The sequence below is a fragment of the Aethina tumida genome, chromosome 2 (genome assembly GCF_024364675.1).
Source record: "Aethina tumida isolate Nest 87 chromosome 2, icAetTumi1.1, whole genome shotgun sequence".
Classification (NCBI taxonomy): Eukaryota; Metazoa; Arthropoda; class Insecta; order Coleoptera; family Nitidulidae; genus Aethina; species Aethina tumida.
This window is the reverse complement of record NC_065436.1, coordinates 6,387,042-6,410,288: the sequence shown is the minus strand read 5'-3', so window position 1 is coordinate 6,410,288 and position 23,247 is coordinate 6,387,042. Positions and strand designations below refer to the sequence as shown.

Sequence of the window (23,247 nt, the reverse complement as noted above, 5' to 3'; positions counted from 1 at the left end):
GGGTATTTTCCCTGAATGTGATAAATGTATTGATGAATCTAGATTAAAATATGTCTGTTGATGTCTTTTGTTTCTATTAATACCTTCAATAATACAAACGTTTGGAGGAATTGTACAGCTACATCTACTTGTGGATGTCATGGATTTAGTTTATTATTTATTGGTATGTATAATATACAATACAATCGATTAAATTAAATTTATATAGGCAAATGAACCTCCATTTTAAAATATATTTCCACTCTCGTTATTCCGATGTCCTCAACGCAGCTTTTTAGCTATGTTAATAACAATAAAAAGAGCCTAAGGACTTTCGACTTGTCTTAAATCTAATCACCAATGTTCTCCTCAGAAAATTTCCATTTTACCGGAAAAATGAAGTTCGAGTTCGTGGAAGTTTGTACGTGATGTTCTCATTGCACCGAACCGAAATTAAATTCCGTAAATTTGTGAATTTTGAACACCGCGTAAGCCCAATAAGTTACATCGTCGGCGAATAGTTGGTCATGGAAAGGCGCAGATTGTTTACGTTATCTTTAATCTGGAAAGTTTCTGGCGATTTGCATTTTACACCGGAATATATGAATATTTTATCATTTCTATTTCGAATGTGTGTCTCATCTAGTATTTTAGACTTGTTCTAATATACACTGGTTCTGTTGTTTAATAAAAGAGACGGCTTCCTATTATTGCGACCTCGTTACGTAATCCGTGTGGAAACTTTGAAAAGTAAATCGGTCATTGCTTAGAATAAAACATTTTATTTTGTATTGACTGGTATTTTCAATTACAGCCCTGTTGTCACACAATTTTTTACTAAAGCAATGAATTTCTCCCCTTCTTGTAACGAAGGGAAAGTTTCAACCATTTAATTTTTTATTCCATTCCTTAAGTGAAAGTAATTTCAATATTTTAGCTTATAAATTTAAAGTGGATACACTAAAGAACAATGGCAACTGAATTAAATTATAATTTCAGGAAAACAAACACCTCAGGTATTAATTAAAATTCCAGCCGTGTAATCCAAGGACGTGAAACTAGAAGTTGTTGTTACCCAACAGTGTTTTCTATTGTTATATAAGGAGGTGTGTCATGGATTATTGGTACGCAACCAGGGATGGAAGGGCGCCAACACCGAGATCTTTGATCTCCTCATCTTATTACCTTCTTTGTAAAGTTTTTGCTCTTGCAAAAGTTAAATTAATTAAGCCCAGTTTGCTCACGGAGTATGGCCCCTTTACTAGAAATGCGAACATTAACTGAAGTATTTAACATGGAATATCAGAGCTCGTTTTAGGGTGCTGAATTATTTATGCATTCAATGTTTATTCGTTTCTTTGAAGGCGTAACTCAATTTAATGTCGATACAACTACGGTAAAAACATTAAATGTAAAGTGGAAACTGTAATTGAGTATCCTGTGAAACTGTACTGTCGACGTAAATACCTTTATTTACACGGTAATTTTTCAGGAAATTTTCCTAATTTTAAGAGGGCAACTTAGATTTTTTTACCCTTCTGTCTTTATATATGAGCTCGAACAACTGCACAGGGTGGAGACTTTAACTGGAATAAACTCTTAGCCATCTCTTCTTGTTCCTCTGAGTCTTGATAACGCTAAAATATGATTTTTATTACAGTTTCACTTCGTCCAATGATCCAATGACATCTAGTAAATAATAAATTTAGAGTCACAGAGCAAAGAAATACCATAAAGTAAAAGCTAACTATAATTTTGTCCATTGAAGTCAGCCATAAAGTTGATTAAAAAGTAGTTCAATAAAAAATTGCCCGACATGTAGGCAAAATAGTATACGAAAAATGGAAAAAACGATGTAACCAAAATGACAAAAAAAGGAAATTATCATTGCACATATTTCCTAAAACAATGAAAAAACGGGGTAATTGGTCGGCACATAATGTCGAAACAACAGCATCAAAATTTTATATGACAAGAGTCGTGCTTATTTTGGCGTAACGTCAACAGCCTCTTTCGCCACGGACATATTGTATGCGAAATAAACGGAAACCGACCATTTTAATTCGGCCGAACGGCGCTTTTTATTGGAGTTTAACTTTGTTAAAATGTAGCGGAGCGGTTTGATTTGAAAGTTTTAGTGTTCAAGTGATACTTACATCGTCTGCACTTACAATTATGCAATGCGGGGTGTTTGTGAATTTCGTGTAATTTTATTTTGTCGGAGCCTTTATTGAGTTTTTTTTTATTATTATTTGAAAACATCACGGCCCTGATAGCTAGATTAATAGTGCTTTTAAAGAAAATTTATTGCCTCATAAAACACAACAATGTTACGGAACAACAGTTCAAATATAAAAATCATTAAGATTTAATTTGTTTAGCAGGCAATCCATTACAGTAATTGTTTGAATAGAACTTTTATTCGCAGGATAGTTAGAATTAAGTTAACTATTTTTTGAATATAAAACGATAAAAAACAATATAATAGAAGCTTGAATAAGTTCTCGCTGTTTCTTTTATAAAATAAAAACTTGATTTAAAATAAAGTTATTTTAAAACTAAATGGTTATTTATTTAAAATTAAAACTCTAATAGTAGAATTGTAATAATAGTAATAAATATCAATAAGAAATTAAAACAAAGACCCCTTAAAATTTATTTTACAAAATAATTAAGAAAACATATAAAATGAAAAATACGTCATTTCTTTTTAAATCGAGTAATTCTACCTCTGCTTCCTATTACAGCTTATACCCTTTTGATCCAAAGCGTTCCATAATTCTGGAAGAAGTTGTCTCAATTCTCTGATAGTATGAGCACGATATTGGTGAGCAATTAATAATCTCCCAAGCATATTCCAGGTATATTGTATGCAATTTAGATTAGGTGACAAGGCTGGAAAGGGCAGAAAGTCAATTTGGACATTTCCTAAGTGGTTGGGAACAACCCTAGCTCTATGTGGTCTATCACAGTCGTCTAAAAATCGAAAATTTGGTTTCAAATTCCATAGATAATGTCCAACAATGATGATATGGTCATAGATGTAGAACTCCGTTCTACCTCTTAAAAAGATACCACCTCAAACCATTATGGACCCCTCTTGGTACGAGTAAGCTTCCTCCAATTAACATGGATTTATTCTTTGACTTGGAGACGAGTCTCCTGACTCTATCACTAAATACTCCAAATCTGTAAAAATCTCAGTATTCCACTCTTTATGCCATTATACTCTTTCCTGACACCAAGTTAATCTTGCAGCACGATGGACAGGCTGGAAGGGTCTCCTGCAACGGAGTCCTGCATTATTTATCTGATTTAAAACTGTCCTTGGGTTTATTTGAAGTTCAGTAACCAAAAACAGGTTTTGTCTGAGAAGTGGGCAGTTTCTTTTTGGGTCTGCTCATGCTTCTCTGATTAATAGTCTGTCTTCCTGGTTGGATGTAAATCTAGGTCGACCTTCTTTAGGCCTATCTCCCACATGTCCAGTCTCCAGAAACCGTTGATAGTTTCTGACAAATGATTTTGAGAAATGGCAGTAGAAATTGGTTGTTAATTCTTGAACAGAATGAAAATAAAACTGAATAATTAAATATCGACTGAAATCAATGATGAGTTTTTTCGACTTCGTTGTTTTTTATCTAAGGTTTTATTGTTTTCATTTTCTTTTAACAAATAATCAATGAATACAGGGCGTATATAAATATATGTTTAAATTTATATTTTGGTCAAAATATGTTTTTTTTGATCAGTTTAAAGGAACTCAAAGTATTACCCATCATTAGCCACAACTTTTTGTTATTTTTCTAACAGCATATAAATTCCACATCAAAAAAACTATATATCTTTTGAGGCTGTTCAAGAATCGATTCGTTCCGTATTATCTTCGTAAGAATGGAAGCATTGCTGAGCCAGGTCATGTGTCATAGAACAGAAATGGTGAAAATCGAAAGGGACTATCTCTGATCCCATTGAACCGTTTCTAGGTAGGTTTTTATTGGTTTTGCAACATGAGGAGAGCGTTGTTTAAACTAAAGTGAACTAGCATATACTGAAATTTAAGTTCAGATGGTTATCATTTGAAATTTCATACACTGAGTACTGCTACAGCCATTTTTGAAGAAACAGCGAGAACTTAATCAAGATAAGTAAAGTACAAGTTTTTCAATTTTAAATGAGAGATAATTTTTAAACAATGAAAAATAAACAGTAATTCTTTTGTGCAGTTCCTCTTAATTTTTGTTTAATCATATTGAAACAAATTGAAAATTGTACTGTGTTAATGATGCTGAAATAGTATTATACTGTATAGAATATAAAACACATGTAAAAAATAATTAACAAATTAGTACAATAACTGAATTGTAACCATTTCTATTCAATTATAATTATAATTAATTATAACTGTCCCACATAATCAAGCTTAAAGTGCAGTCATTGTTTGAATTAATGCATAATTATTTACCTATCAGTCATTATTTTAATAATTTCCAATATACTCGTTAGGCACGTTTCATGAATTTACGTGTATCACTTTAAATTTTAATCAATTTACTCTTCAAAGAGTAAAATAAAATATGAAAATTAGTTTCCCAGGACACTGGGAAACAAATTTTTTACTTACTCTTCTGTTTTTATTTAAAAAAAAAAATATAATTCAAATGGGGTTAAACAACAATGAACAATTCAAATGATTTATGACATCTCAGTTTCCTTAGACACAACTAGAGAATGATAATAATCTCCAAGAAATTTAGAATTTCTCTTTTTAATCCTCAAAGGGATGAACTTTTCCCTTTGTGTAACTTAAATAAAAGAATTATAAATCATGCTTTACGATTCCCAGTGAACAAGTTATCTAAGCAAAATGGACTCCATATTTTTGCCCTTTCACTTCATTAAATATTAATTTTCCGCGGGTTTTAAGTATCAAAAAAACATTAAAGCTAATTTAGGCATTATTTATATAAAGCTCAGTCTCTTACATAAAACAGTTGATTAACATTAACAACAGTCTTAAAATCTTTTTTAAATTATCAATTAACATACTAAAGGATAAAATATTATAGGAATTATCTAAAAATGTTTATTAAGTGGTGATCTAATTTTACAAGGATGTCTATTTTTACCGTAAAAACGAGTCAAAGATTTCATTTATCCCGAATGAATAAATTTAAATACTATTTACACACCAGTGTGTGTCTATTCGGCAAAGACCTAGTTAAATAAAATATAGCAAAGTTAAATCGAATATTTGAATATAAAATCCGTCGTTGTGGGAATAAAATGGAGGTGACATAGCTTTTGCATTGAAGATTTTAAATCTGTCGTAAAATGCATGCACTATTTGCGATCCGACTACAATGCCAAGAAAATAGTAAAGAAAGATTTATACTGGTTTACACATAACTTTCCCCTTTGTTGAACTTTTATAAAACTCTTGCCTGGAACCAACGTGCTTCCACATTAAATGTTTTATGATGACCTCATAAAATAATCATTGACATTCATTAATCACTAAGTACCGGAGGTTATTGGCTGCACCTCTCAGGCTAATAATCAAAAAGGTATGAAAAAAATGTTAATGATATTTGTAATTCACCTTTTTTATATTCCAGAAGGGTGGAAATTGCTGTAACATCTATGTTTTACCAAAACTATATTAGTTTTGACACCTCCTCATTGAAATTTATTAAAAAACTGCTGTTGCTTGTTTAATTGTCGGTTTTACAATATACTGTTATCCTTCTACTTTTGTTTAAATTCATTTCTATATTCTATTTTAAAGAATAAAAACTTACAAAATGTATATTTTAATATTAATGTCAATAATCAATAATCCTCATGCCTCATTTAATTAGGCAATTACTAAAATAAATGTATAATTTCAACCTTTATTTTGTGTGTTAAATCTCTTTGTAATTTTAACCCAAATTGTTCCATGAATTGAATTTTAAATTGTCCAGTTTTAAAATATATGATACTCATCAATCCAGTGTTAAAATGTTTATTAAACTTTTTAGTTTTGTGTTTGTAGAAAATAATGAATAAGTAACCTGAACTGAATTTAATTTCATTTTGCAAATGTAGTCAAAGCTACATTTACTAAATTACATTTATATTGGTTTACTATTTGAAGTTTCCAACTTTGTATGTTGTTTACCCCATTAAATAAATTAAACCTATTAAAGTTGAACTTTTCGTTTACTATATTATTTCAACATTGATTTATATACAATCACACAAACGTACCTGTGTACAAATGGCTTTAGGATGGATGGTTTTACGGTTTTAATCCTTCTGTTATTTTATTATTTGTCTAATAAATTATTAACCTTTGTTTTATTTAGGATAATTAATTATTATATTTATTTTTGATGAAATTTTGTTTTATTTAAACAACCCAAAACTAAATTTTGATGTCCCAAAATCAATTGGCATTCGCCTGATATCTTTTAGCTGCAGCAAATAGCTGACTCCACATCATTGCCGTTATCACAATAACGACGATGTCACTAGGAAATGCATGTCAATTTATTTCCAGATAGAGCAAAATAGATTACAACCAGACGTCAAAAACATTTCAAATATAGGTCAGCCATATCGGGATCACTTCCTTCCGTGTAATACTTTATTTAATTCCGGATGAGATTAACATTGGTTCGGTTCCAAATGCTATCGTTGCTGTATAATGCACGAACTGCGGCGATACGAACCAGCGGTGGCGCATTTTTTCACTGTCAGCGCAGCAGAAAATTGCATTCCGGTCGGGCGAATTTCGTTTCGAAAACAACTAAACGAATAATATTCGTTTTGACAATAATTATTGTTTCATTGACAGAAAAGATGTTGTTTTCATGGGAAAATATGTACATTTTAAATTTCCAGGTCAAAGGATTATACGGGATGGATAAATAATGGAGGGCGTTTGCCCCATTTTGAAAGAGATTTTTAATGATTAAATCTGTGTTATTTAATTTAACATTGACACTTTGTATAATATCTTTTTTATAATGTTGATCTATCTTCTTAGTAGAGACTATACATGACAAGTATGATTACTTCAAACTTCCTGAATTGCTGATGAATTCATTTAAAATTTTTATATCGAAGTTTGTTGATCCCCCATTTCCTCCAGGGGAGGATTTGGCATTCAAATGATTCAGTTATCGATTGTCTTCGGCCAATTTCTCTAAATTTTTTAATAATACTGTAGATGTAAGTTCCTCTTTTATTGTGTCTCTCAGACTTGATAACACTGAAGTTTAATTTTTCTTACATTTTCAGTTCGACCAATGATTAAATAATTATAATAAGTAAAAGATCGCTAGTAAAAAGTAGGCAATTTTTTAAAGAATAAAATTAGATTGACCAGTTGCAAAGTAGTCACAACAATATCAGAGAAAAGCAGTGCACATCATGGGTTATGTCATACAATTTGTTTCACATTATTGACCGATAGTTTATTCAATTACCAAATTTTTGTGACCTAGCAAGAGAGGAAGGTCGGATAATTTTAAAATTTTATATTTATTATACTAAATATAAAATATTATAATAATCATATAGAAATATTAAATGATAAAAACTAAAAATATACAATATAATATATTTTCATAGTAAAAATATTAATAGCATACTTCTATTGTATTATTTATTAACTGGAATACACAAAAGTTTAACCTAGTATTTAAATTTTTTAATAATTCGCCAGTTTTAACAACAGTTGTAAAAATGGTGGATGCGCAACAAAAAACTTAATTAAAATATTCAAATGAATTAGGATAAGATTTTTGAAAACATAAAATTAATTCCCATTTGGATATAGTTGTAATTATATAATTTGTTTGCGCATTCACGATGCTTAAATATTTATTAAACATCAAAATCATATTTTTTATAGTATTTTAAAGGTTACTTTACTGATTAATTAAAAAATTTTAAATAGTACCTCTTAAAAATGGATCTAACAGAGGATAAAATAAAATACTTTTAATATAATCAACTTATTCTTAGAATTTGTTTAATAGTAATTAATTATAGGATTGGTTGCGCATTCGCCATTTTTAACAACAGTTGTAAAAATGGTGAATGCGCAACAAAAAACATAATTAAAATATTCAAATGAATTAGGATAAGATATTTGAAAATATAACATTAATTGCCTTTTCGATGTAGTTGTAATTATACAATTTGTTTGCACATTCACGATGTATAAACATTTATTAAACATCAAAATCATATTTTTTATAGTATTTTAAAGGTTACTTTACTGATTAATTAAAAAATTTTAAATAGTACCCCTTAGAAAAGGATCTAACAGAGGATAAAATAAAATACTTTTAATATAATCAACTTATTCTTAGAATTTGTTTAATAGTAATTAATTATAGGATTGGTTGCGCATTCGCCATTTTTAACAACCGTTACAAAAATGGTGGATGCGCAACAAAAAAATTAATTAAAATATTCAAATGAATTAGGATAAGATATTTGAAAACATAATTGTAATACCCTTTTGGATGTAGTTGTAATTATACAATTTATTTGCGTATTCACGATGTTTAAACATTTATTAAACATCAAAATCATATTTTTTATAGTATTTTAAAGGTTACTTTACTGATTAATTAAAAAATTTTAAATAGTACCCCTTAAAAATGGATCTAACAGTGAATAAAATAAATTACTTTTAATATAATCAACTTATTCTTAGAATTTGTTTAATAGCAATTAATTACTGGATTGGTTGCGTATAAAAAATATTAAAATTTAAAAATCATTAATTTAAATTATTTATTTTCAATTGACTGACGATACTAAGCACAACAATGCAATTGTTCTGAATAATTAACTAAACAAACATTATAGATTTTGGCATCCAATTCAAGAAGTTAATCTCACATTTTTAATTTAATTTAGTAGGTTAATGGTAGTTGTAATTATGGCCACTACTGTAAATATAATTCTTGTATTCCAAGTTTCACATTCTTGATATACATATTTACCATTTTTTTTTTTTCTTTTTGACTTAGCAGCCGAAGAAAGCTAGATAACTTATGTATCAATTGGAAAATATAATTGTTAAAACTACTAAAATATAAAATAAAATATAAATCCAATATTCCAAGTTTCACATTTTTTATCTCATTTAATTTACATACATATAAAATTTGTTACCAACACATTTTAATACAAAATTATAAAAAAATTAAAAAAAATTAATATAAATATCAAAAAAGAAATATTAATAATATATGGAATTATAAATATTAGAATTAAAGAAATTAGTGTATAGGTATGTATATACATAATTCCAATATTCCAAGCTTCATATTTTTCATCTTATTCATTTTATATGCACTCAAAATTTATTTGATCTAGTAGACCAATATCTGGTACTTTATTATAGTAAACCTAAAAAACAGTAATAGTTGTTATTAGTATTTAATTTTTTAAATAAATATCTGTAAGACCAATACCTGTTTTTTTCTTCATATTTTAAAGCATAATTACCCAAAAAAATGGCAATATTTTTCCTGTTTTATTTTTTCTATAAGTTTAAATTTGTATTAAAAAATAAAATATTAAAATAATTAATTTTAATTGTTTATTTTGAACTCTTTGACAGTACTAAATACATACATACAATGATATAATACAATTGTAATAAGTACTTACATATTTATAAAAAAGATAAATTAATTTTCACGTGTCTTCATGGTTGTCGAAAATGATGGGCCTGCAGATGCCCTCGCTGGGTGTTGGTCCCGGTTGTTGACACGATAATCCGGGCTCGCACGTCCCACTAAATCCTAATTCGCCGCCGCATGGCTCTCCTTCCGTCCTCGCACACTCCTGACAACATCTGAAACAAGATAGCACAAAATAAAACTCCCTCCTACGCTCCCATCAACATCAACCGGGATAAGGCCGTTCGGTTTTATATTTCAACACCAATAATTTCTCTCGAAGGCTTAAATATTTTTCGGGGAAATATTTTGTATAAATCCAATCAATTTCAGTTTATACTCATTTTTGTGTTTTGTATGTTTTAACGCATATACTTTTTCATAAAAATGTATTTGTGAGAAGTATTTTTTGCCAACATTCCATAAAGAATATAAAAGAAACAACGACATCCTTCCCACGTTCTATTTATGATAAAACGTATATTTAACATACCCTACGTTTCTGGGAAGAGTGACTACACTTTTATTATCCTACGAGTTTCACCAGCACATTTATAACTTGTGACATAGGCTTAAAAATATACCTAGCTTAGGAAAATGGTATATACTTTAAGAATGTGTAATCTTTACTGGTTTATTATTATTATTAGTTTATACAATTACTTATGAAATATCTCAAAGACGGCTGAGACAACCAAAATTAATTAAGAGTACCTTTTTTCTTTCCAATTGTACAAATAATACGAGAAATGGTTTTTAAAAAATATGCAATAGCTTAGAAGCTAAGGTGAAAAATAAAGAATTCCTCTGAAAGAACCTAAATATCTCAAAAACTGCAGTGATAGCCAAAAGTAATGATTAGTATTTTTTTCCAAATTGTGCTAAGAATATTGAACACTTAATAGTTTTTACAAAATGTTCAGTGACATAAAAATTATGGCTAAAAAATGGGAGAGCTCTTCTGAAAGCAGAACTAAAATATATCAGAAAAAACTGAGATAATCAAAATTAATGAGTAGTATACTTTTTCTTCCAAAATTGTGCAAATAATATGAAAATCTTAATAATTGTAAAAAATTATTTAATGGCAAAAAAACTAAGGCGAAAAAAAAAAGAGAATTCCTCTGAAAATAGAACTGGAATATCTCAAAAACGGCTGTAATAATCAAAATTATATTTTTTAAATTATGTAAAGAATACGATAAGTTTAATAGTTTTCAACAAATATTCAGTGACTTAGAAACTACAGAGATAATGTGGAAAAGCCCTCTGAAAGAATAACTGAAATATCTCAAAAACGGCTGTAATAATTAAAATTAATCAAAATAATATTTTTCAAATTGTGTAAAGGATATTAAAAGTTTAATAGTTGTCAACAAATATTCAGTGACTTAGAAACTAAAGAGATAATGAAAAGAACTCCTCTGAAAGAAGAACTGAAATATCTCAAAAACGGTTGTAATAATCAAAATTAATCAAATCATCTCAAAAATGATAATCAAAATTAATCAAGATAATTTTGTTTTCTTCTAGAATATGAATAGTTTATGGAAAATATTCAGTGGCATAGAAACTAGGGCTTAAAAAATGGGAAACCCCTCTGAAAGAAGAATTGAAATATCTCAAAAAGGGTTATGTTAATCAAAATTAATGAAAGTATATTTTTTTTAAAAACATTGCAAAGAATATGAAACTTAAAAGTTTTTTTTCTTTCAAATCGTACAAAAATATGAAAAAAAGGTTAAATTTTTTATAAAATATCAACAGCATAGAAACGAAAGTGCAAATAATAGAAAAATCCCTTTAAAAGAGAACTGAAATATCTCAGAAATGACTGAGATTATCAAAATTAATGGAAAGAACTTTTTTTCTTCCAAATTATGCAAAAAATATGAAAGACATAATAGTTTTTAAAAAATATTCTGTGGTGTAGAAACTAGGGCTAAAAAAAAGAGAAAAAACCCTCTGAGAGAAGAACTGAAATATCTCAGAAACGGCTTAGATAATCAAAAGTAATTAGCAGTATATTTTTTCTTACAAATTGTGCAAAGAATATGTAAAGTTTAATAGTTTTTAGAAAACATTCAACAGCGTAAAAACTAGGCTGCAAAAAATAAAAGAATCCCTGAAAGAAGAACTGAAATATTTCAGAAATGACTGAGATTATCAAAATTAATGGAGAGAACTTTTTTTCTTCCAAATTGTGCAAATAATACGAAAGGCGTAATAGTTTCTAAAAAATATTCTGTGGCGTAGAAACTCGGGTTAAAAAAAGAGAAAAAATCCTCTGAGAGAAGAACTGAAATATCTCAGAAACCGCTTAGATAGTCAAATTAATTAGTAGTATATTTTTTCTTCCAAATTGTGCAAATAATATGAAGAGTTTAATAGTTTTTAAAAAATATTCAACAGCGAAAAAACTAGGGTGCAAAAAATAAAATTATCCCTGAAAGAAGATCTGAAATATCTCAGAAATGACTGAGATTATCAAAATTAATGGACAGAACTTTTTTTCTTCCAAATTGTGCAAATAATATGAAAGGCGTAATAGTTTTTAAAAAATATTCTGTGGTGTAGAAACTAGAGTTAAAAAGAGAGAAAAGACCCTCTGAGACAAGAACTGAAATATCTCAGAAACGGCGTAGACAGTCAAAAGTAATTGGTAGTATATTTTTTCTTCCAAATTGGGCAAAGAATATGAAAAGTTTAATAGTTTTTAAAAAACATTCAACAGCAAAAAAACTAGATTGCAAAAAATACAAGAATCCCTGAAAGAAGAACTGAAATATCTCAGAAATGACTGAGATTATCAAAATTAATCGAGAGAACTTTTTTTCTTCCAAATTGTGCAAATAAATGAAAGGCATAATAGTTTTTAAAAAATATTCCGTGGCTTAGAAACTAGGGCTAAAAAGAGAGATAAGCCCAAGCCTCAAAAAGGTTGGGATAATCAAAATTAATAAGGAGTATATTTTAATATTTAATTAAAATTAAATTGTAAATGTGATTGTAAAGTTCAGTGTATCCCAGTTACCATAATGGTTTTTGCTGTCAACTATAATAATACATTTTACTTGACGAATAATAAAAACTATAAACCTAATTCACAATAATTTACCCTAACTACAATTTTAATTAAACTACAATAAAAAGGCGTATACATTGTCTAAGCTAAGTAGGTACATTTCATTTCGCTGAAGCTGAACTGGTTGAAGAGAAATATGGAAATTGTACACTTACCGAAACGTCTCTTACAAGGGTTTGCGCCCATTTAGGGCCGTAAAATCTACACCCCAGTTAATAAAATAAATTTAATTAAACTTATCTCCTAGACATTTGTGCGCCGTCGATTTAGCAACAAAAGATTAAATTTAAAAGTGCGACCCTAATGAAAAGAAAACGTAAGGCATAAGTTCATTATCCTAATTACTGCACTTAAATTAATTAGCGTAATAAGATTAGAAATAAACCGACGCCTCTGGGATTACATTTATTAAGAAACGGTGGACGACGGTGCAAGTTTAAATTTCCCAATTTATGGGGATAATTCATATGTAAAGTGGGGGGACGGTATATTTGAATAACAGAATAACAACGTCACTGCTTAAAATGCGGCATACCGTAAAAATCTACCTTATTAATTATTCATATTTTAATTGGGTTACGAAACGAGATTTCCTCTGGAAAAACATCCACACTCGGAGTTTACAAAATAGGGCTTGGTGATATTACCTGTCCGTGCCTAGACCACAAAAGAACCCCTGTAACTAAATTAAAAACCGAATATCAATTGTGGGTGGACTGAACAAAACATCATTGTGATGTAAAGTAATTTAACATTGAGAACTTCGTTGGTTTAAAATGTTAACAGCACAGGTTCATACATTTTGAAATATATACATATTCTTTTATATTTATTTAGGATAATTCAACTCAACTGAATATTAAGTTTTTTGTCAGTCGAAAGAATTAACGGCAAAGCCTGATTGGGATGAATAATATTTCATTAGAAAGGTACGTAAATTATGCATTCAACGAAGCCTAACTCATTTCAATCGAAAAAAAGCTGATTCATTTGAGTACAATAAAAAATCTTACTATCCCAAATTTTACATTTTTAATCAATAGCTTCTTCAGAGACAAACATTTCAGACCTCGGCAGATCACGATCCTATAGAAAATGAAAATGTTGTGGTAGAAGAAACAATGACAGTCTCTGCTAAATGTCAATATTTTTCATTCATATAAATTGTTTTAATCGAGGAGTTCCTGAAAAACATATTTCCGATGTTATCCAAAAATTTAATTGAAGTGGATTTTTCAAAATGTCTTTACATCATTACAATGTATACAACGAGGGTGTTTTTAATGGTTTGAACGCAGCTCATTTAAGTGAATAAATTTTTGGGACAAGACAAATGTTCCAATTACGCCAAAAATATCAATATATTACTACAAACGATGAATAAATTTGTATATAATGACAATGTAGATTCATATTTCCTTCAGTTATTTGGTTTCCTATCTAGATAATCTATATAATCTACACATGACTTATGTAAAAATAATACATCAAAGTTTTAGTGACGATAAAATAATAGAATTGTTGATTTCTTACCAGAGAGAGTATGTAAAAGTCGAAAATATTTACTCAGTTCAAATAAAATTTAAATATTCCTTTATTTATTTTTGTAACAAAATATTTTCATTTCCTGCTTAATATTAATTTACCAGCACTTGAAATATTTGTAACTGAAAAAGTTAAAAATGAAATATTTGACATATTGGAGTTATTTGTGTACAAAAATTACTTAAATTTCGAAAGTAAAAATAGTCAAAACTCCGTCATTTTTTTCTCAATAAAAATAATTTACTTAATTTTCTAATGATTTATTAGAAAGTTTATTTTTCTGAAAAATGTTCAGAATAATTTTGTAAAATACAAAAGATAATTATTTTCATATATAAGAACATTTTTCTTTTCAAAAAATATGTTAAATTAATTTCCTCAAACAGTTTCATCAATTTTCTACCAGAAAAAATATATTTTAGTTTAATTTATATTAAATTTAAGAACTTTATTTAATTGTTTTTTTGAATAGAACAAATATTTTTATTATTTCTGTTTTTTACTATATTTTTTGTATCAATCTTTATAAATAACTTCTTCATTCATTTTGTTTTTGTTAATAAAAAACTGTTAGGAATATTGAATTAAATTTATTTAGTTATTTATTAATATATTATTATTTATTAATATATATATATATATATATATATATATATATATATATATATATATATATATATATATAAACAAAAATTTGTATAATATATTTATTATATTTTATTGAAATTAAATACAGCTTATTTTAGAATTTTAATTTAATTTAATGAAGAATAAAGATAAACAACTAAGTAACTAATAATTTTCGTGAATTTACTAATTACAAAAATAATTTTAAATAACTAATATACTTAAATATATAAACACACATGTTTATGAAAAGTTAATAAAATTAGAACTATTTTATAATTTTAATTAAATAGATAACAGTGCAAAAGATAGACCGAAAAACTATGCATCCCATCAAACTTGTTTTCTATATAACTTTTTACAGTCAAAAGGTGAGAAAAAGTGATATAGCAATTTTTGTATTAAGTTAATAATAAATTTTCTTTAAAGTATGTCCATTTGTATAAATATACAAATATTCTTCAGTGGTTTTTCTATTTTTATCTTAATTTAAAAATAGTTTATTTATTTTAAAAAATATATTAATAAGTATAAATAAATTAATTAATATTTCAATATTGACAATTGATTACTGATAACATTCGACAAAATTTGAAAGAATTATTTAGAGATGTATAAAATCACACCTTTTTTATAGGAAACATAATTTCAGAACCATTAATTAATTACATATTACATTACTTAATTTGTATAAAAATTTTTATAGTAAAGAGATGAGAAATATTAATTATAGCGGTTTTTATATTAAGTTAATTAATAATAATCTCGTGAATTGACTTATTAAAAAATAATATGTAACTAATCAAAAATATATAAATACTCTTTTATAATAATATTTCATGGTAATATTTTCTTCAGAGTTTCTTTCATTTAAAAATAACTTATTTATGTTAAAATTGATAGAACATTTCTTTTTCAATAATAATAATAATTGATCCATTAGAAATTTATACAAAATTGTCTCAAAATAAGTAATAATAATTATTTTATAAATATTTACATGTATATTCAATTGAAACACATTTACTTGTAACAATTTATTTATTTATTTATTTTATAAAAGAACATAAATATTTTTCACATATCTGTTGGTTGTTTAAATCAATATTTCCTAAAATTATTAAAACCAAACAAATGTTTTGATAAATAAAAATATTAAATAATCAATTTTATTTTTTTTTATAAATATGAATATTTTTTAATATTCAATGACAAATTGTATATGTTAACAAATGAGGATAAAAAAAATGAATATAACAATTCTAATATTAAGTTATTTAATAATATTTTCATGAATTGACTCATTAAGACATTAATTGTAAAATCTATGTAACTATTTAAAAATATTCAAATACTCTTTAATAATAATAATAAACTTAAATTTAAAATTATTTTATTTATGTTAAAATCAATAAAATTCATAGTTCAAAAAAATAACAAAAATAAAAATTTTTTGATAAAGTTATATTATGATAAAAAAAATCACAAATATTAAAAATATATACACTTCGAAAACCGTTTATCCGGCTGCATTTTGAGACAGATATCGAGTACGACAGAGACAGTGCCACTTAGTTGGAGACTTTTACTGTCTCTGTCATACAAAATGTCTCTCTCAAAATTCAGTGAGATCAAACGTTTTTCAATAGGTATACAGTTTATATATTATATAAATATTTACTTGTGTATTCAATTGAAAAATATTTAGCTGTAACAATCTGTTTAAAGAAGTAAAATTTAAAACTAAATTATACTATGTTATGTTAATTAAGTCTTTAAATATTATGTATTATAAATATTAATTTATTTGTAATTTAAAGAGTAAAATCAGATAATTATTCTCTTCCTTATTTATTATAGAAAAGCAATATCAATTTTCGAAGGTACTACAATTTCTTTTGAAAATTTACGATAATTAAATATAATGATAAAGCACATCTAATGAGTATTCGTAAAATAAAAGCTGTTTGTAATAATAAAATATACAACAAAATATCTAACATAGCTGAATTTATTAACATATAATTATTGTAAACTAATTTATTAAACAACAATAATTACGTCAAAAAAACAGTATGTACTTGAATATAAATCCGGCACGCATAAATCACTCCGAATGATTTATATCGCTAGAACATAAATTGCACACATGCACCTTTAAATCGCAATAAATATCGTATTACGTATTTAAATAATATGGATCGCGAATCTGCAATAAATTTTGTTTTCGTTGTTGGTCTAGTTTGCCACGTTCAAAGAAGTATAACGCATTACGGGAATTCGATTCCGGTAATTTACGGTACCGGAAATGTGTGTATTTCGATTGAAAAGCAGTAACGTAACTCAACGGTATCAGGGTACAAATTTATGTTTTTTGTCATAATATCTAACGGGATTGAACTCGGATGGTTTTCCAATAGTTTTGAAGAGGTAAATTCAATCAAGGTGGAGCAGAGAAATCTGCTTTTGAATATTGTACATCTCAGCAAAGGACTCAAATTTGAGCCGGAACTTTACATAGTTTATTATATACTCTTTTACTATTATTTTTAAATAATTAACGTTTCTGTAGTTTAATATTTAGAGTGTCTCTTTTTGACATCTGATTGATTTTATTAAAAAATTAATAAATACCTATCTAAACTAATGAACAATTAGTTTGCTGTATTTTTGTCATCAAATATACTGCATAACTGACAATAATATGGATATTTAGACCTATACATTTATAAAGACAAATGAATTTTCTAAAGTTGCTCTACATGTGAGCGATAGTGAACTTTCTCTAATTATTATTTTTTAATTAACTGTACAATGTATAATGTAAAATTAAACCTAAAAAAATTGGATTGATTTTCTACGTTCCAAAATTGCCACAGAGTTTATGGACTTTTTATAGACCTCGTTATTTGAAATTACGTGAATGGATCAGATGAAAATGACGAATTTTTAGTATCAGTTTTGGCCTAACTACAATCGGTGGTGCATATTTTGTGATGGGACATTAACATATTCGGTCCCATTTTAGTAGCTATGAACTCCATAGCTGCTGATTCGTGTGGAGCAATGATTATGGTAACTTCGTTTTATCGTCAAAATTCTAAAATTTAACCTGCCCTATCTCCTAATTTAACGTCCTTTGATAACTGCTGTTGGAGTTACCTTAAAAATAAAGTGTATTTACCTCAGTTTATTATTTAAGAACTAAAAATGAAATTTCATCTATTCCTCACGAAATGAATGTTGGAGTCGAGAAAATACTGAATCCATGTTACTGCATATAAAATTTTCATAGAGTTTATGGCCCACATTATTTGAAATTTCATACAGAAGAGGACAGATGAAAATGACATTATGATAACATCATGTTATCGCAGATTTCGAAGTTATCTTAAAAGTAAAATGTAAACGAAGTTCAGTTTTTTATCATTTAAGTATTAAAACAACACATTAGAAATGATCAATCATCTATCGAGTACAAAATAAATGTGTCAGAAATAAGAAAAAACTGGCCTTCATATATAAAATTGTTATAGAGCCTATAAATCACCTTTTACAAGTAATGAATGTGGGAGTATCAAGAAAAAAGTTGATTCGTGTTATGCTTTATAGAACTCTTATAAAGTTTATTAACTATCCATACATTATTTGGAATTCTTTACTGAATAGGGCTAAAGAGAATGATGAATTTTATGTATTGTTTTTGACCTCACTATAATCTGATTTTGTGGTCAGGCATTAATATATTTGGTGCCATTTCATTAGCTACAATTGCCATAACTAAACACAATATAAATGGTTTAGGAGTAATGGTTATAGTAACATCGAGAAAATACCACAATTCTCCTGATTTAACAATATTCTGTGATAATTTTGGAGTTATATTAAAAGTGAATTTTTTATACCTTATTTTGTCATTATTTATGAATTAAATTCAAACTATTCATCACGAAAGGATTATGGGAATTGCATAAAATATTCTAAAAACAATGAAAATTAAAAAGACACTAAGCCAATATTCTACTGATATTTAATTCCTGCTAGATGTGGTGATTATTATAAAAGTTGTAGAAAACATTCTGGAACTGTGAAAATTAGAAAAACATGAAGGATTGTTTCACTGTCTCACAGATTTTCTTAAATCATCCTGCAAATATTTTATTGATATTTCATTCCTGCTATATGGGGTGATGATTATGGGAGTTGCAGAAAACAGTCTAGAATTGTGAAAGTTAGGAATACATGAAGGTTTCACTGTCTCACAGAATTTTCTAAATTATTCTACAAATATTCTATTCATAGATAATTCTTCTAGGTGGGATAATAATTATGGGAGTTACAGAAAACAATTTAGTACAGTGAAAATTAGGAAAACATGAATGTTTTAATGTTTCACAGAATTTTCTAAATCATTATATAAATATTCTATTCTGAGATCATTCCTGCAAGCTGGGAGTTACAAAAAGAATTTTAAAATTGTTAAAATTAAAAACATATGAAAGTTTTACTGTCTCACAGATATTCCTAAATCATCACTTCTGTTATGTGGAATGATGATTATGGAAGTTGCAGAAAACATTCTAGAATAGTGAAAATTAAGAAGACATAAAGGTTTTACTGACTCACAGAATTTTCTAAATTATTCTACAAATATTCTATTCTAAGATAATTCCTGCTAGGTGAGATGATGATTATGGGAGTTACAGAAAGCATTCTAGAATTGTTAAAATTATAAAGACATGAAGGATTTACTGTCTCACAGAATTTTCTAAATCATTCTACAAATATTCTATTCAATATTCCTGCTTAGTGGGATGGTGATTAAGGGAGAAAGCATTGTAAAATTGTTAAAATTATAAAGACATGAAGATTGTACTGCCTCTCAGATTTTACTAAATCATCCTGCAAATATACTATTGATATTTAATTCCTCCTAGATACGATAATTATTAAAATTACAGAAAACATTCTGGAATAGTGAGAATTATGTCTCACAGTAATATTCCTCAAATATCCTGCAAATATTCTATTAATAATTCATTTCTGCTGGATGGGATAATGATTCTGGGAGTTACAGAAAACATTCTAAAACAATAAATATTAAGAAGACACGAAGGTTTTACTGCCTGTCATATTTTTCAAAATCATTCTGCAAATATTCTAATCAAAGGTCATTCCTGCTAGATGGGATGATGATTATGGAAGTTACAGTAAACAATCTAAGACAGTGGAAATTAGGAAGACATGAAGGTTTTACCGTCCCACACATTTTACTAAATCATCCTACAAATATACTATTGATATTTAATTCCTCCTAGATACGATGATGATTATTAGAGTTACAGAAAACATTCTGGAACAGTGAGAATTATGTCTCACTGTAATATTTCTCAAATATCCTGGAAATATTCTATTAATATTTCATTTCTGCTAAATGGGATGATGATTCTAGGAGTTACAGAAAACATTCTAAAACAATAAATATTAAGAGGACACGAAGTTTTACTGTCTCTCAGAATTTTCTAAATCATTCTGCAAATATTCTATTCAAAGGCCATTTCTGTTAAATGGGATAATGATTATGGAAGTTAGAGAAAACAATCTAAGACAGTGGAAATTAAGAAGACATGAAGGTTTCACTGTCTCGTAGATTTTTCTAAATCATCCTGCAAATATTCTATTAATATTTAATTCCTCCTAGATACGATGATGATTAATAAAGTTACAGAAAACATTCTAGAACAGTGAGAATTATGTCTCATTGTAATATTCCTTAAATATCCTGCAAAGATTCTATTAATATTTCATTTCTGCTAAATGGGATGATGATTCTAGGAATTACAGAAAACATTCTAAAACAATAAATATTAAGAAGACACGAAGTTTTACTGTCTCTCAGAATTTTCTAAATCATTCTGCAAATATTCTATTCAAAGGCCATTTCTGTTAAATGGGATAATGATTATGGAAGTTACAGAAAACAATCTAAGACAGTGGAAATTAAGAAGACATGAAGGTTTCACTGTCTCGTAGATTTTTCTAAATCATCCTGCAAATATTCTATTAATATTTAATTCCTCCTAGATACGATGATGATTAATAAAGTTACAGAAAACATTCTAGAACAGTGAGAATTATGTCTCATTGTAATATTCCTTAAATATCCTGCAAAGATTCTATTAATATTTCATTTCTGCTAAATGGGATGATGATTCTAGGAATTACAGAAAACATTCTAAAACAATAAATATTAAGAAGACACGAAGTTTTACTGTCTCTCAGAATTTTCTAAATCATTCTGCAAATATTCTATTCAAAGGCCATTTCTGTTAAATGGGATAATGATTATGGAAGTTACAGAAAACAATCTAAGACAGTGGAAATTAAGAAGACATGAAGGTTTCACTGTCTCGTAGATTTTTCTAAATCATCCTGCAAATATTCTATTGATATTTAATTCCTCCTAGATACGATGATGATTATTAGAGTTAAAGAAAACATTCTGGAACAGTGAGAATTATGTCTCACTGCAATATTCATCAAGTATTCTGCAAACATTCTATTATTGTTTCATTTCTGCTAGATGGGACGATGATTCTGGAAGTTACAGAAAACATTCTAAAACAATAAATATTAAGAACCCACGAAGGTTTTACTGCCTCTCAAATTTTCCTATATCAACTTGCAAATATGTTATTGATAATTATTTTCTGCTAGAAACTCATTTAATCAATTGCTTTAACACATTTATATAATCTGCAATTGAAAAACAAATAGGAACAGCCTGTTGCAAGGGTTGCCTCTTTAAAATACAAATAAAGCAGCGTGTTGACTGCCATAAATTTCAACTAGTGGTCGGTCCATAAGGGTATCTAGATGGGATGCGGGTATATGAGTATATTTTTTGCAGGGGTGTAATAAAATTTAAGAAGTTTTCAGTAAACTCTCGGAGCGCCACAGAAAATTTAATTACGCATACGGATGGTGGATGAGGAAATAAATTACGTTTCCGGAATATTTTAGCTTGAACATGCCAGGTAATTGTGTGTTTAATGAAACTCAATATGAGCATGAAATTGTACAACTGTTTATTTTGTTTCCTCGCAAAAAAAAAATATAATAATATTCTGTAATTTTTATTTAATAGTTATTGATTGATTTTCCTGAGAACTCAATATTCAGTGAGTCAAATTCAAATGAAACAATAAGCTTTAATGGTTAAAAAAGTTTTCCAGGTATCAAGCCGGGTTCCGTGTATTAAGGATGACACATTATCGATCACATTTCAATTTTCCATTTAATATTCATGTCTTGTAAAAGATCATGTCTGAAAGCAATTCTTGCGTTCCACCTTAAATAATTTCAGAGCAGCGTTTCACACGGAATCCATTCGGATTCAATTTAAATTTACCTAAGGAATTTAAGAGTGTAATAAAGTATCCATTCTATCGTGACGTTTTGAAATAAAGAAAACAAATGTTAGTACCAAAAATGTATACTCTTTAGTTTTAATTAAAACAAAATATATTTAATAGTGAAATTTACGTTAAATGAATTTTGTAATATTAAAGGTAAATGAATATTTACATTTTCTAATGAAGTAAAGAATGAAGAACATTCTTGTACGTGATATTCAAGTATATAAATATCATGACAATTTCATTAAAATTACTTAACAAATCTATGTGTTTTTTTTTTAATTAAATACGGTATATATTAAATAACAACTTCTAACTAAGCTTTCATGCAAAATACAAAAATTATTTTATTTATCATTTTAATTTATTAATGGAAGCTGGCAATGAGTTATTTGTGTAAAAAATTGAAAAAACTTTACGGACTTTGAAAGTTATTAGGAAGAAAAACATAAATATGATCTATTAATGTATTACTCGAAGGAGTCTCCTAAACTTCAAACAGCCATAACTTTCGAAGTGAGCCTAAACGTTCAAATTCCATTGAAGGTTTTGGCTTACGATAATAGTAACAATGGGTTACGTTCAAGTAACCTTAATGAAATTGTTGCTCTGTGTTATGGAAGATGATATCAAATTCTAACGGTGAGTGGTTAATAGTAAGATCCATTAAGCTCGACTTAATGTTATATTTTATTTGGAATTATTTTAAAGTTACACATTTAAAAAAATAAATAAATAAATTTAATGTTAGTGCTGATCCATCAGTCTGATATTTTCGATTGAAATATCTGGTGGATTTAATTTCAACAAAACAGTTTTTTATATGCGACCAGTCAATGCTGTAATATTATTCAATTTATAATAACAATGGTTTTTATTATCAGCAAATTTAAATACCCACTTT

General features: G+C 27.5%; 1 protein-coding gene across 1 annotated transcript in view; it reads right to left on the bottom strand.

The window, feature by feature from the left end:
- LOC109600231 (insulin-like growth factor-binding protein 7) overlaps positions 1-23,247 on the bottom strand; it is a 147,578-nt gene that overhangs the window by 20,160 nt on the left and 104,171 nt on the right. The window contains exon 2 of the mRNA XM_049963123.1: positions 9,658-9,844. Coding sequence (XP_049819080.1) covers positions 9,685-9,844 — 160 coding nt within the window. The 3' untranslated portion in view covers positions 9,658-9,684. The remainder of the gene's footprint in view (positions 1-9,657; positions 9,845-23,247) is intronic.